General features: G+C 42.8%; 1 protein-coding gene across 7 annotated transcripts; it reads left to right on the forward strand.

Annotated features, from left to right (window-relative positions):
- The first annotated feature begins 11 nt into the window (after window positions 1–11).
- Window positions 12–11863, forward strand: SLC35E2B (solute carrier family 35 member E2B). 7 transcript variants are annotated; one of them, XM_063417554.1, is made up of 10 exons: window positions 13–139; window positions 2318–2509; window positions 2717–3236; window positions 4023–4158; window positions 5075–5202; window positions 5707–5827; window positions 6138–6191; window positions 6843–6915; window positions 7520–7665; window positions 9177–11846. In XM_063417554.1, the coding sequence occupies exons 3-10, from the start codon at window positions 2912–2914 to the stop codon at window positions 9418–9420; spliced, it is 1227 nt and encodes a 408-aa protein (XP_063273624.1). In that variant the 5' UTR covers window positions 13–139; window positions 2318–2509; window positions 2717–2911; the 3' UTR covers window positions 9421–11846. The 7 variants fall into 7 exon arrangements, with proteins under 7 accessions (XP_063273620.1, XP_063273624.1, XP_063273622.1 ...); XM_063417555.1 differs by lacking the exon at window positions 13–139 and adding an exon at window positions 350–1298 and having other exon boundaries at window positions 9240–11863; XM_063417549.1 differs by lacking the exon at window positions 13–139 and adding an exon at window positions 350–1298.
- Window positions 11864–12366: the final 503 nt, after the last annotated feature.

Consider the following 12366-nt stretch of genomic DNA (forward strand, 5'->3'; position numbering starts at 1 on the left):
CCCCGGCACGGGCGGGAAGCGCTGCCCGCGCTCCTCCCGCCCCTCCGCGGTCCCCTCAGCGCTGGGCATCCCGCCCGGCTCCATGGAGGGGCGGCCCGCAGCGAAGCGCTCCGCGCCGTTCCACCGGTCCCACCCGGCGGTGCGTGCCCCCCGTTCTGCTTTGCCTTGGTTCCTCGTGGTTTCGGTAAAATGGCCTCCCCCCGGCGCGGTGACAAAGGGGCGAGCCCGGCTCGGCTCCGCGCTGCCCGGCCAGCCCTCGGGGAGATGCGCGGCCGGACCCGGGGCTCCGGGCACGGCAGGGGACGGGCGGCCGCTGCCCGGTGCTACCGCAGCCCGGTGTCACCGCAGCCCGGTGTTACCAGACCCCGGTGCTACTGGAGCCCGGTGTTACCGGAGCCCGGTGCTGCCAGATCCCGGTGTCACCGCAGCCCTGGGAGCGCGGGTGCCGGCCGGGATGCGCTGAGGGCTCCGGGCATGGAGGGATGGAGGGATGGAGGGGAGCGGCCGCAGAGGAGGATCCGGAGCCGGGCCCGGGCAGGGGTGGCGGTGCTGAGAAGCCCCCGGACCCCAAGGCCGGCTCCGAGGGGCCGCGGTGCTCCCGGGGACGGCTCCGAAGGGTGCGGGGGATGCCCCGGGAGCTGCGGGCAGCGGGAATGGGAACGGACAGGGACTGCGGGAGCCCTTTGGGAATGCGGAGGGAAGGCTCTGGCAGGGGGCGAGCAGAAACAGCCGGAGCGCCACAAGGCTGTTCCAGCCTTTCAGCGCCTTCTGCTGCTTTCTGCTGTATTTATGGTGTTTGTCACATCTTAGATGCTCTCGTTGCCGGTGAAGCAGAGTTAGTGCTGAATTCTGTGCGTTTGCTGCCTTGGGAGCAATGTTTAAGTGACCTTTTGCGTAACACATGAAGGGTCACGGGCACAAACCTTTGTGTTTTCACTGCCAGATCAGCCTTAGCTTCTCCAACCCTTGCAACATACTTGAGCTTTAGTTTCTATTTGTGGAAAGCCGCCTTTCTAAAATGGATATCTTTTTCCACGCTAATACATTGTTACTGGGGTCTAGTTAAGAGTTGGAGAAGATGCAAGGAGTGTAAGAGGCACTCACACTGCTGGTTCTTTTGAGCTGGAAGATTGAATCTGTGTGAGTAATCCAAGAGAAACAACTGCCAGCCCCTGCCACGTTTTCATCTGTTGGTAAACATCAGCTGCTGGTTGGCCTTCAGGGAGCAAGACTGAATTAGTTCCAGATGGAGAACTCTTTCAGCCCATTTAGACTTTCCAGTTGATTTAAGCCAGCAGGTCAGTAATTTAGGGGAGTACTTTTGTTCTTATTTGCTGTTCTGCTTCCTGCTGTGCGTGGAATCAGCGATATCAAATCTGATATCACTGAGGGCGGCGTGTCGGTTGTGCTTAATTGGTCTTGGTTTTAATTAAGTTGTGTAAACAGAAAAGATATTTGAAAAGCTGTGATAATTATATTTTGAATGTAGAGGGGTGGTTTTTTAATGACCTGGAAAAGGAGGAGGAGTCAGGAACCCGTTTTTCTTAACGAATTCTCTTGGAGAACGTGTATCTTTTTTCAAAGTTTTGTGTTAAACTGGGTTACTACAAGTTTGTGGTTTAATGTGATCAGAGGGTCCCATACCTCAGTGTGCTGCTGGCATGAATTCCTGGAAAAAATGGGAAGAGATAAGGGCACAGGGATGGAAATCTTCAGTGCAGGGCTGTAGTAACTAGAAAATGTGAGGAATGGAAAATGTCACTGTGAAGTAGCTGCTGTGTGGGGTACTGAGACTGACACCAGATATTTAACTCCTCAGCACCTCTTTGTGAATTATGATGTCACATTGGACATTTAAAAAGCATTAAAAATGAAATCTTACAAAACGAAAATAGAGTGAACTGCTCACAAAGCCAGGGCAGGTGCAGTAGCTCTTGTTACAACTCTTGTATTTCTCTTGCCATTGATTATGAGAGGAGTAAAGCTCACAGGGTGGTTTTGTTTTTCCCTCTACTCTGCTACTGTAATTTCCCACATTTTGTGGAATTCATAAAAGAGAAAAAGCTCTGGTTGCAAATCATTTAATGCCTTTTGCTGCCAAGTCTGTTAAAAAGGCTTTAAGAATTAATTGCAAGTGCTAATATTGAATTGCGAGGTATAGCAAAATAAGGAAGGTTGCATTATTCCCATGTAATTAAATGGATAACCACTCTGGAAGACTCTTGGACGTATTTCCCTCCTTTTTTCACCTGGATACATTTACCAGGTTGTGATTACTGGGAGTTCCAGCCTTTGATTATTGATCTCTTTGACTCAGGTTGATAACAGGTTAATTAGTACAAAGGGCAGAGGTTCCTGCTTGGATTTGCTGCGTTGGAAGATTTTTGTGGGGAGTGTTTAAAGACAGACTGAGGTCAAAGACACTGCAGAATCTGGAAGAGGAGTCAGTTATAATTGGAAAGGCTGTGTTGAGGTGCTCCAGAGGAAGAAGGAACACAGAGTCTGGTAGGTGGGTGTGTTTTATTTTAGAATAAAAAACCTCCCTGAGATAAGTTCTTGTTGCTTATCTTGGCATGAAGACACCAGGAGTTCAAAACCCAGCCTGAAGGATTACAGAAGTCTCTTTGTCTTTCATAAAGTTCAGGTGAAATGTGCTCTCTTTGCTGCATTAGGGATGGAAAATGTCACACGTGCTTTTTCTTTTTTCCCCTCTCAGGCAGAAAACATGGAGCAGCCCACATGAAGAAGCACATGGAGTTTATATTCCTGCAAGATGTTCTTTGGAGGACCAAGCCCAGTTTTCCAGGCTCCTGGGAGATGAACCATTAACCACATGACATTTTTGCTTGGACAAGTGCTGTGTCAGTGTTGCTTTGTGTGAAGGACAAATAATTCATTTCTTCACCTCACCATGTCGGCCGTGAGCAGCTCCCTGACGCCGGAGACCCCGAGCCCTCCCCAGCTGGAGGAGAAGCCAAAGGGAAAACCCCTGTTCCAGCTGGGCTCACTCTTTGCTAACAGGAGTGAGAAATTTGTGATTGCTCGCAGCGACAGCCTGCCAGAGGAGAATGTCCTGAAAATCACAATCACAGAGACCACGGTCATCGAGTCCGACCTGGGCATCTGGAACTCCCACGCTCTCATCTACCTCACGTTGTGGTTTTTCTTCAGCTTTTGCACTCTGTTCCTTAACAAATACATCCTGTCCTTGCTGGAGGGAGAGCCCAGCATGCTCGGTACCCTGCTTTTCCTGAATTCCAGGGAGAGATTGATTTATTTGGGTTTTTTTGGGAGCCCCAAAAGCTGAGAGAGCTCCCGGAGCATTTGGATAATGCTGCCAGGCACAGGGTGGGGTTGTTGGGGTGTCTGTGCGGGGATAGGAGTTGGGCTGGATGATCCCTGTGGGTCTCTTCCAGCTCAAAATATTCCATGATCCTGTGATTGATAATCCCAGATTATCCCACGTAAAGCTGAGGGAGAGAATGGTTCCACTGGAGTGAAAAATGCTTGGCTTGGAAGGTGTGGGAAGGGAACTTGGGAATTTGGGATTTTTGCCTTTCAAGTGGTTTCTGGCACTGTCCTTTCCTCCACTTGCTGAAAGATGAAATTTTGCTTGTAGAGAAGCTTTAAAGGGGAAAAAAAAAGGTGATATTTTTTCTGTGTTAGAGATCTTAACAAAAAGTCAGATTTTGAGTAAGTTGTTGCTGCTTTCCTGAGCTGTGCAGTGCAAGAGTTGCATTCGGTGATCTCTGTCACCCAATGGCAATTTCAGTTCTTTTTTCTCTTCTTCAGGGGGCAAACAAAGAGCAATTTATCTGTGAACCAGGTCTATAAACATCTGGTTTATTGTGCTGCCTTGCTTAGATGTAGAAGTGAAGGGATTTTATGAGAATATATCAAATATACAGAGCAGTTTCTTAACTGCCAGAACCACCGCGCAGATGCCTGTGTAAGGAATTTTCTCATGGAAGTTGATTTGTTGTGTTCCAGCCTCTGATCTGACTTTATTTCCCCTCTTTTAGGTGCTGTTCAAATGCTTTCCACCACCTTCATTGGCTGCATCAAGATGTTTGTCCCATGCTGGCTGTACCAGCACAAGACCCGCATCTCCTACCCCCCCAATTTCATCATGATCATGCTCTTTGTTGGATTAATGAGGTAAATGCCAAATATTTCCTGCACTCTTTGCTAATTTTTTGTGGTTTTTGTGTCTCTCTCTGCCTTTTTATGCTTGATGAGGTGTTTGGGGTATTCACCTTTCCCCCCAGCAAGAAATATCCCAGGGTAATCTTATTTTTATTTGTTGCTGTTCCTTTTTCCAGCTGCCAATTTTTGCCTTCCCATCTCATTTACCTTTTTCTCAGAGCAAACTTCTCTTTCCATTTACTTTCTTCCTGCTCTCTTTTGAAGCTGATGTTTGTTTAGTGCATTGATATTTATCAGCCTTTGGCTTCAAAAGTGATCCAGGCTATTAAAATTTATCTTTTGCAAAGTAAATATTTGCTGGGTGCTGCTAGGATTTTATCAGTATGTGGTTGAGGAGGGAATAAAAATGCCTGGTTTTCTTTCCTCTACCCTGCAAAACTGATAAAGAAAATCAAATAAGTGATAAATAAATTCAATTAATTTCAGGGTTTAAACTGTGCTAATTGTGTAGCTTATCTAATTTGCACTAAAGATGGATAACTGCAGATAAAGTTTCCTCGGTGAATTCCTGTTTCTCAGAAGATTTTCACTTTTCCAACTGAGCCTGCTGAAAACTTTGCCTTAAAAAATGGTCACTTGAACCTTGGAGTGTGTTAAAAAGTAAATTTGTTTTCTGGAAATCCACTCTGCAGCAAAAACATTCCACAATCGCCCAAGGGTGCCTTTATTTGCTTTAAATAAATAATGTTTAAACCAAAGCTGAAAGGAATAGATCTGACCTTGCAAGTGCAGAAGAAACCACAATGCAATTCTTTTTATGCTGTGTGCCTAAGAGGAGCTCTTGAAGCATTATTTTAATTTCTTCCGCTGCACTAATTAATTTCTTTCATTTTTTTATTAAATTTTTGTGATTTTTCTTCTGCTGCAGATTTGCAACAGTGGTCCTGGGGCTGGTCAGCCTGAAGAATGTGGCAGTTTCATTTGCAGAAACTGTGAAAAGCTCTGCTCCTATTTTCACTGTCATCATGTCCAGGATGATTTTGGGGGAATACACCGGTGAGTCCTGAAATGAGATTTAATTACTCTCTTTTTTTAAAAAAATGAGATTTTAATTACTCTCTTTTTTAAAAAAAATGAGATTTTAATTACTCTTTTTTTTTTAAATGAGATTTAATTACTCTCTTTTTTTAAAAAAATGAGATTTAATTACTCTCTTTTCTAAAAAAATGAGATTTTAATTACTCTTTTTTTTAAATGAGATTTAATTATTCTCTTTTTTTAAAAAAATGAGATTTTAATTACTCTCTTTTTTTTTTTTTTTTTAATGGCCGTGGTCAAAGAATGGCCAGTAAAAGAAGAATGTGAACACAACGAGTTTGTAGAATTAAAAGGGTTTGCTGTAAGGGGATTGTTGTTATTTTATTGTCAAAAAATTAAATAACTGAAGTTGAGTGCGGCCCTTTTTTCCTGCTGTTCACAATTTAAAATTCTCTCAGAATTCCGAGTGGGATGCACTAAAAATGCAGGAATTAAATGGAAATTGGCTCTTTTTCTCTGCAGGATTGCTGGTGAACCTCTCCCTGATCCCTGTGATGGGAGGGCTGGCGCTGTGCACGGCCACTGAACTCAGCTTCAACATCCTGGGCTTCTCTGCAGCCCTCTCCACCAACATCATGGACTGGTGAGGCTCCAGGACTGGAAAAAAGCAATTAAATTAATTAGGAGATGAAAGAAAATCGTTTAATGTAGTTAATTCTGTGCAGTGCATTGAGATGTTGGTATTGAAAATGCATTTTTAACGAATTATTCACTTTCTCGTATGTAACAGCATTATTGAGATTAAATAATAAAAATTCATTGCATCCTTTCTGTACTTGTAGAAAACATTTCCCCACGTGAGGATTGATTGATTAATTGATTGATTTGTCCTAATTAAAATACAGCTAATTGGTGGGTTTTAATTATTTTTTAAATATTTTTTTCTTCTCTAGTTTGCAAAATGTCTTTTCCAAAAAACTACTCAGTGGAGATAAATACAGATTTTCGTAAGTATTGAAAATATTTCAGGTTTGGTTATATTAGGGCTGGATGAAAAAACTAAATATTTATCATTATATTGCAAAGGTATAAATCTGATCACTTCTATCATTTTAATTTTATCATTTTAAATCTGATCACCTCTATCATTTTAAATTTATCATTTTAAATCTGATCACCTCTATCATTTTATCAGGGTAAGAAAACTCCCCTGAGCTCCCACTGCAAGTTTCGTAATCAGCTACAACTCCCAGAAATAAATATTTATAAATAAAATAAAAATATTTTCATATTTATATAATTAAGTATGGTTTATATAATTTTATATATTTATAAAATATTTACTTAATACAAATATTTTTAAAATAAATATTAGAAATTATAATTAAACCCCCCAAAAATAACATTTTCACAGCAATCAGTCCTTACTCTGCAATCAGGAGATTGTTGGGTGTGGAGAAAGGAACTTTTTAACTCTGAAACTTAAACCAAGAGTAAAGTCTCCTGCTAAAAACCACCTTTAATAATAAATTTATATTTTACCATGAGATAAAAAGCTGCTTTTTTGTGCCTTTTAGCTTCAGTCCTTGAGAGCAAACCTCTCTTTGCTTTGAAAAAGGAATTTTAAATAATTTTAATGTTTTTTTTCTCCTCTGTAGAGCCCCAGAGCTTCAGTTCTACACAAGTGCTGCTGCTGTGGTGATGCTTATTCCAGCCTGGATATTTTTCATGGTAATTTGAATTCATTATTTTCATTAATTTAGGGTTGCTTTAATGAATTTAGGGGTTTTTCTTAATTGTGAGCAGAATGTGCAACAAAGGTTATTCTTAAATTTTACCTTTTACCCTTCCCATGTTTAAAAATCAGCCTGAAATACAATTCATAAATTGTAAATACAAAATTCAATACAAAAAATGTTTGCAAGAGATTGGGGGAGTAAAAAAGGGAAAACTGTAAAAGAAATCATTTAATATAGACATGAATTAATCCACAAACCCTGAATTTATTTCAGGATTTTTGAGTTCAAATCATGACTTTGTCTCATTGCATTTGAGTTTTGAGATAAAGACTTGCAAACAAAATGTAAAATGGGGAATATTTGTTGACTTTTTGTCGATATTCCTGTGGTGTAGAGGAGCATTAACTCTCTGTAAGCAAAATTTTTTGGAGAAAAAAAAAGGATCTAAATGTCTTGTATATTTTAGTTTTTGTTGGGCTAAAATTTAAATCAACTCCACCTGCTTCTAACAGCTGGGTGAAAATTCACTTTTAGATTTTTCTCACGAACTAAACCCTTAAATTCTTTTTTTTTTTCTTTTTTTTTTTGCCATTTAGGACGTGCCTGTGATTGGGAAAAGTGGGAGAAGCTTCAGCTACAACCAGGACATTGTGATTCTCCTCCTGATCGACGGGGTCCTGTTCCACCTGCAGAGTGTCACAGCCTATGCCCTGATGGGCAAAATTTCTCCTGTGACTTTCAGGTAAAACTCAGGAGCATTATTTTCTTTTTTTTTTTGGTCAGGAGCATTATTTTCTTTTTTTTTTTGGTCAGGAGCATTATTTTCTATTTTGTTTTGGTCAGGAGCATCATTTTCTTTTTTTTTTTTTTTTCAGGAGCATTATTTTCTTTTTTTTTTTTGGTCAGGAGCATTATTTTCTTTTTTTTTTTTTTGGTCAGGAGCATTATTTTCTATTTTTTTTGGTCAGGAGCATTATTTTCTTTTTTTTTTTGGTCAGGAGCATCATTTTCTATTTTTTTTTTGGTCAGGAGCATTATTTTCTATTTTTTTTATCAGAAGCATTATTTTCTTTTTTTTTTTTGGTCAGGAGCATTATTTTCTATTTTCTATTTTTTTTTTGGTCAGGAGCATTATTTTCTATTTTCTTTTTTTTTTTTTGGTCAGGAGCATTATTTTCTATTTTGTTTTTTGGTCAGGAGCATTATTTTCTATTTTTTTTTTTTGGTCAGGAGCACTATTTTGTATTTTTTCATCAGGAAACTATTTTGTATTTTTGGTCAGAAATCCTATTTTACTTTTTTTTTTTGGCCAGGAATATTATTTTATACTCTTTTATGAGGAACACTTTTCAATATTCCTTTTCAGAAACATTATTTTATATTTTTTTTTGCCAGAAACACCACTTTATAATTTTTTGGTCAAGAACATTATTTTGTTCGGGTTTTTTTTTGTCAGGAACATTATTTTCTATTCTTTTTTTTTTGCCTGCTCAATATTTCTGCTTGAGAACCAGGCAGTAAAGGTGTGCAAAGAGGTGAATGAGGAAAATAACAGGAAAATGGGGCTGGAAGTGGAATTTGAGGTGATGTTGAGAAAAAAGGAAAACTAAAGGTATTGTGCAAAGATATGAATGAGGTAAATCACAGAATGGTTGGGTTGGAAGTGGAATTTCAGGTGGTGTTTAAAAAAAAAAAAGGAAAACTAAAGGTAGAATGCAAAGAAATTTATCAGGTAAATTCCAGGATGGTTGGGCTTGGAAGGGGATGTGAGGATGTTTAGGAGCGAGGCAGACTCAATTAAAGCTTGGCTATGGGAGGTGGCAGAGCTGCTGTCCCCACTGTCCCTGCTGTCCCCTGATATCCCTCCTGTCCCCCTCCTGTCCCCCTCGCTGTCCTTGCTGTCCCCCTCATGTCCCCCGCTGTCCCCCACTGTCCCCTTATGTCCCCTGCTGTCCCTCGCTGTCCCCCTCATGTCCCTCATGTCCCTCATGTCCCTCGCTGTCCCTCGCTGTCCCCGCTGTCCCCTGATGTCCCCCAATGTCCCCCGCTGACCTTGCTGTCCCCCTCGTGTCCCCCCCGCTGTCCCCTCGTGTCCCCCGCTGTCCCCCGCTGTCCCCCGCTGTCCCCGCTGTCCCCGCTGTCCCCCTCATGTCCCCGCTGTCCCCTCATGTCCCCGCTGTCCCCTCCTGTCCCCGCTGTCCCCGCTGTCCCCCCTGTCCCCGCTGTCCCCTGACGTCCCTGCGTTGCCCGCAGCGTCGCCAGCACCGTCAAGCACGCTCTGTCCATCTGGCTCAGCATCATCGTGTTTGGGAACAGGATCACCAGCCTGTCCGCCGTGGGCACCGTGCTGGTCACCGTGGGCGTGCTGCTCTACAACAAGGCCAAGCAGCACCAGCAGGAGACCCTGCACAGCCTGGCCATGGCCCCCCAGCCACAGCCCGGGCCCACCGAGGACACCGAGCCCCTCATCTCCAAGGAGCTGGAACCCTACAGTTAACGAGGCTCTTCACCCTCCCAGCCCGGCGGGGCTCCAAGGAAATTGTCCTGGATGTGGCTGTTCCTTGGGCTCCTCGGGGTTCCTCTGGGCTCCTCGGGGTTCCTCTGGGCTCCTCGGGGTTCCTTTGGGCTCCTCGGGGTTCCTTTGGGCTCCTCGGGGTTCCTCTGGGCTCCTCGGGGTTCCTCTGGGCTCCTCGGGGTTCCTCTGGGCTCCTCGGGGTTCCTCTGGGCTCCTCGGGGTTCCTCTGGGCTCCTCGGGGTTCCTTTGGGCTCCTCGGGGTTCCTTTGGGCTCCTCGGGGTTCCTTTGGGCTCCTCAGGGCTCCTGTGGGTTCCTTTGGGCTCATTTTGGGCTCCCTTGGGCTCCCTTGGGCTCCTTTGGGCTCCCTTGGGCTCCTTTGGGCTCCCTTGGGCTCCTTTGGGCTCCCTTGGGCTCCTTTGGGCTCCCTTGGGTTCCTTTGGTCTCCCTTGGGTTCCTGGCAGGTCTCATCCAGGACCTGAAGCAGAAAAGAGCTGGGAAGGATCCAGGAAAGCCTTGGGAATCTGGTGCCCCAAAGAGAGGACCTGGCACGTGACAAACGTGGGCTGTGTTGTCTTTCCTCCACTGCAAATCATGTCCAAGCCTGTGCTGGTGGAAGAACTTTGGTGTTTTGTGGGAGAACAATTCCTGTCTCCCTCCCCATCCAAATAATGTGAAAATGTGGCCCCACCACTGAATTCTGCTGGCAGAGGGATGGAACTGGTGCCTCATGGAAATTCCCGGTTATTCCCTGCATCCTCTGTCATTCCTGCGTGCTGTGGAGATGGGAGAGGTCCAAGGAGGGGATTGTCCCACCTGCCCTGCCCTGGGGTGGCCTCACCTCAAGCCCTGAGGGCTTTTGGGGACCCCCAAAACCTGCCCGAGCTCCAGGAGCATTTGGACAGCACAGGAGGGGATTTTGGGGTGTCTGTTCCAGGCAGGAGTCGGACTGGATGATCCTTGTGGGTCCCCTCCCACTCAGGACATTCCATAATCCCAAGAGGGATTAAAATTCCCACTTTTCTGTCCCAAAAAAACCCAACTTTGTGGGTTTGGTCGAAGCAAACTGTGGGAAATGAGCTGTGGTGAGCCCCCACTGCTGACTACAAATCTGGGATTTGTAGTGGTTTTCCTCCTAAAATGTAACGTGGAAATGTCAGACTGCGATGATTTACTGACAAAACTGAAATTCAAGTGTTCACCCACACCCCCTGTGCAAATGGAGTGTGGAATTCAGTATTGGGAGTTGCTTAAAGGTAAAAAAAACCACTGAAAATTGTGGTGTAAAAGAAAGCAGGATCTCTGTATTTGTGTAAAAACCATTTTGTTGTTTTAATTTCGTTTTATGATGCATGAGGAGAGAAACTGATGGGGTTTTTTATGTTATTTCTAAGAGTGCAACAAAAAGCTGCCTTTTAGAAACTCAGGGTTATGAGTCTAACCTGTGTGTAAAATATCTAAAATTTCTGATTGTGTAAAATCTCAGAGGCATTTTTGACAGATGGAATATTAACCATAAACTGAGGCAAATCTTTATTTTTGCTGCTCTTAAGTTTCCTTTTTTTTTTGAAGGAAATTTGTTTTTGTGGTAGGTCAAAGATTAAAAGTTATCTTTCCTTTTCAAAATTCTGAAGAACAGTTATTAGTTTTGGGGGAAAAAAAAAACCAAAACGCACATGTAGCTATAAAAACATTTACATGGACTTTTTGGGAACAAAATTTAAGTTAAAATGAGTGGATTTTAATTGCCACTCTTCTGGAAGCTTGGAGCATGGATATATAGTGGTCTTTATGGTAAAAATAATGGTTAATGGGAAGTTACCTGTGGAATTCCTGTAAAATTCCATTTCCACACCTCAGTGCCTGCCTGGGGCAGATTCCCCAGAGAGCTGAGGGAGGGAAATGCCAATTTTTTCATCCTTGTGCATGTGAGATGTCTGTGGTATTTTATTTCCTTTTGTACTCCTGTTACTTTTATAAAAGCTGTGGACTGTGGAGCTCCGTGGGGTTTTTTTGGTTTGTTTTCTGCCAAATACACTGAGATTTTTGAAAGTACAACTGAAAAAAAAGTGTGGTTTGTGTCATATTTCTGCTTTAGGTGACAGAAATCCCACCATGAGCTGCCTGAGATTCATTTTAGAACCCAGCAGGTTTTTTTGTTTTTTCCTTTCTGTGATCAAAACAGAGCCCTGGGATTTGAGATTTGGGAATGGGATTTGGTAAAAAAAAATCTCAAATTGTATTGGCTTAATAAAACTTACATGTAAAAACTTTAGATTAATAAGATATAAATCTACTATTACTTTATAAAACTTAAAAGAAACTTAATAGGGCCTAAACTTAATAGAACTTAAAAGACATAATTTAATTGAGTAATACTTAACTTAAACTAAATTATATTTAAATTTAACAGGATTTGGGGATGGAGAGTGGCAGCACAACCCTCCTGTTCTGCTGGGCTTTGTTCCAGTGTTAATCTTGTGTATTTTTTTTACCTTCTTTTTGGCCTTTGCTTTGTTTTGTTTAGATTAAATAAATCAACCTCTTGGCTGTCCACTCGTGAAACCTTTTCATTCTCCAGTCAGACCAGTAAATCTGCTTTTCTCTTGTGTAAACATGAATTTTTTTTGCTCTTGGTTAAGAATTCTCGAGGTTGTCACACCCCAGCTCTTCCTGGGGTGTGACAGAAGCAGTGCTGCCCAGAAAATTGAATTTTTTGGGACATTTTAGAGTTTCTGTCACTGCATTTCTCCTGGCCACACGTGATGAGGATGAACTCTGTGAGCTGCAGCCGTGCAGGTTATTTATTTTACATTTTTTAATGCACTCAGAGCACATTTTCCTTAAATGTGAATTCCTGATGCACTGAGTGTTACAGCACTCCCTGTATTTCTAAATTTGCATTATTTCCCATTATATGGGTTTATTTT

The sequence above is a fragment of the Prinia subflava genome, chromosome 21, assembly GCF_021018805.1.
Source record: "Prinia subflava isolate CZ2003 ecotype Zambia chromosome 21, Cam_Psub_1.2, whole genome shotgun sequence".
NCBI classification, from domain to species: domain Eukaryota; kingdom Metazoa; phylum Chordata; class Aves; order Passeriformes; family Cisticolidae; genus Prinia; species Prinia subflava.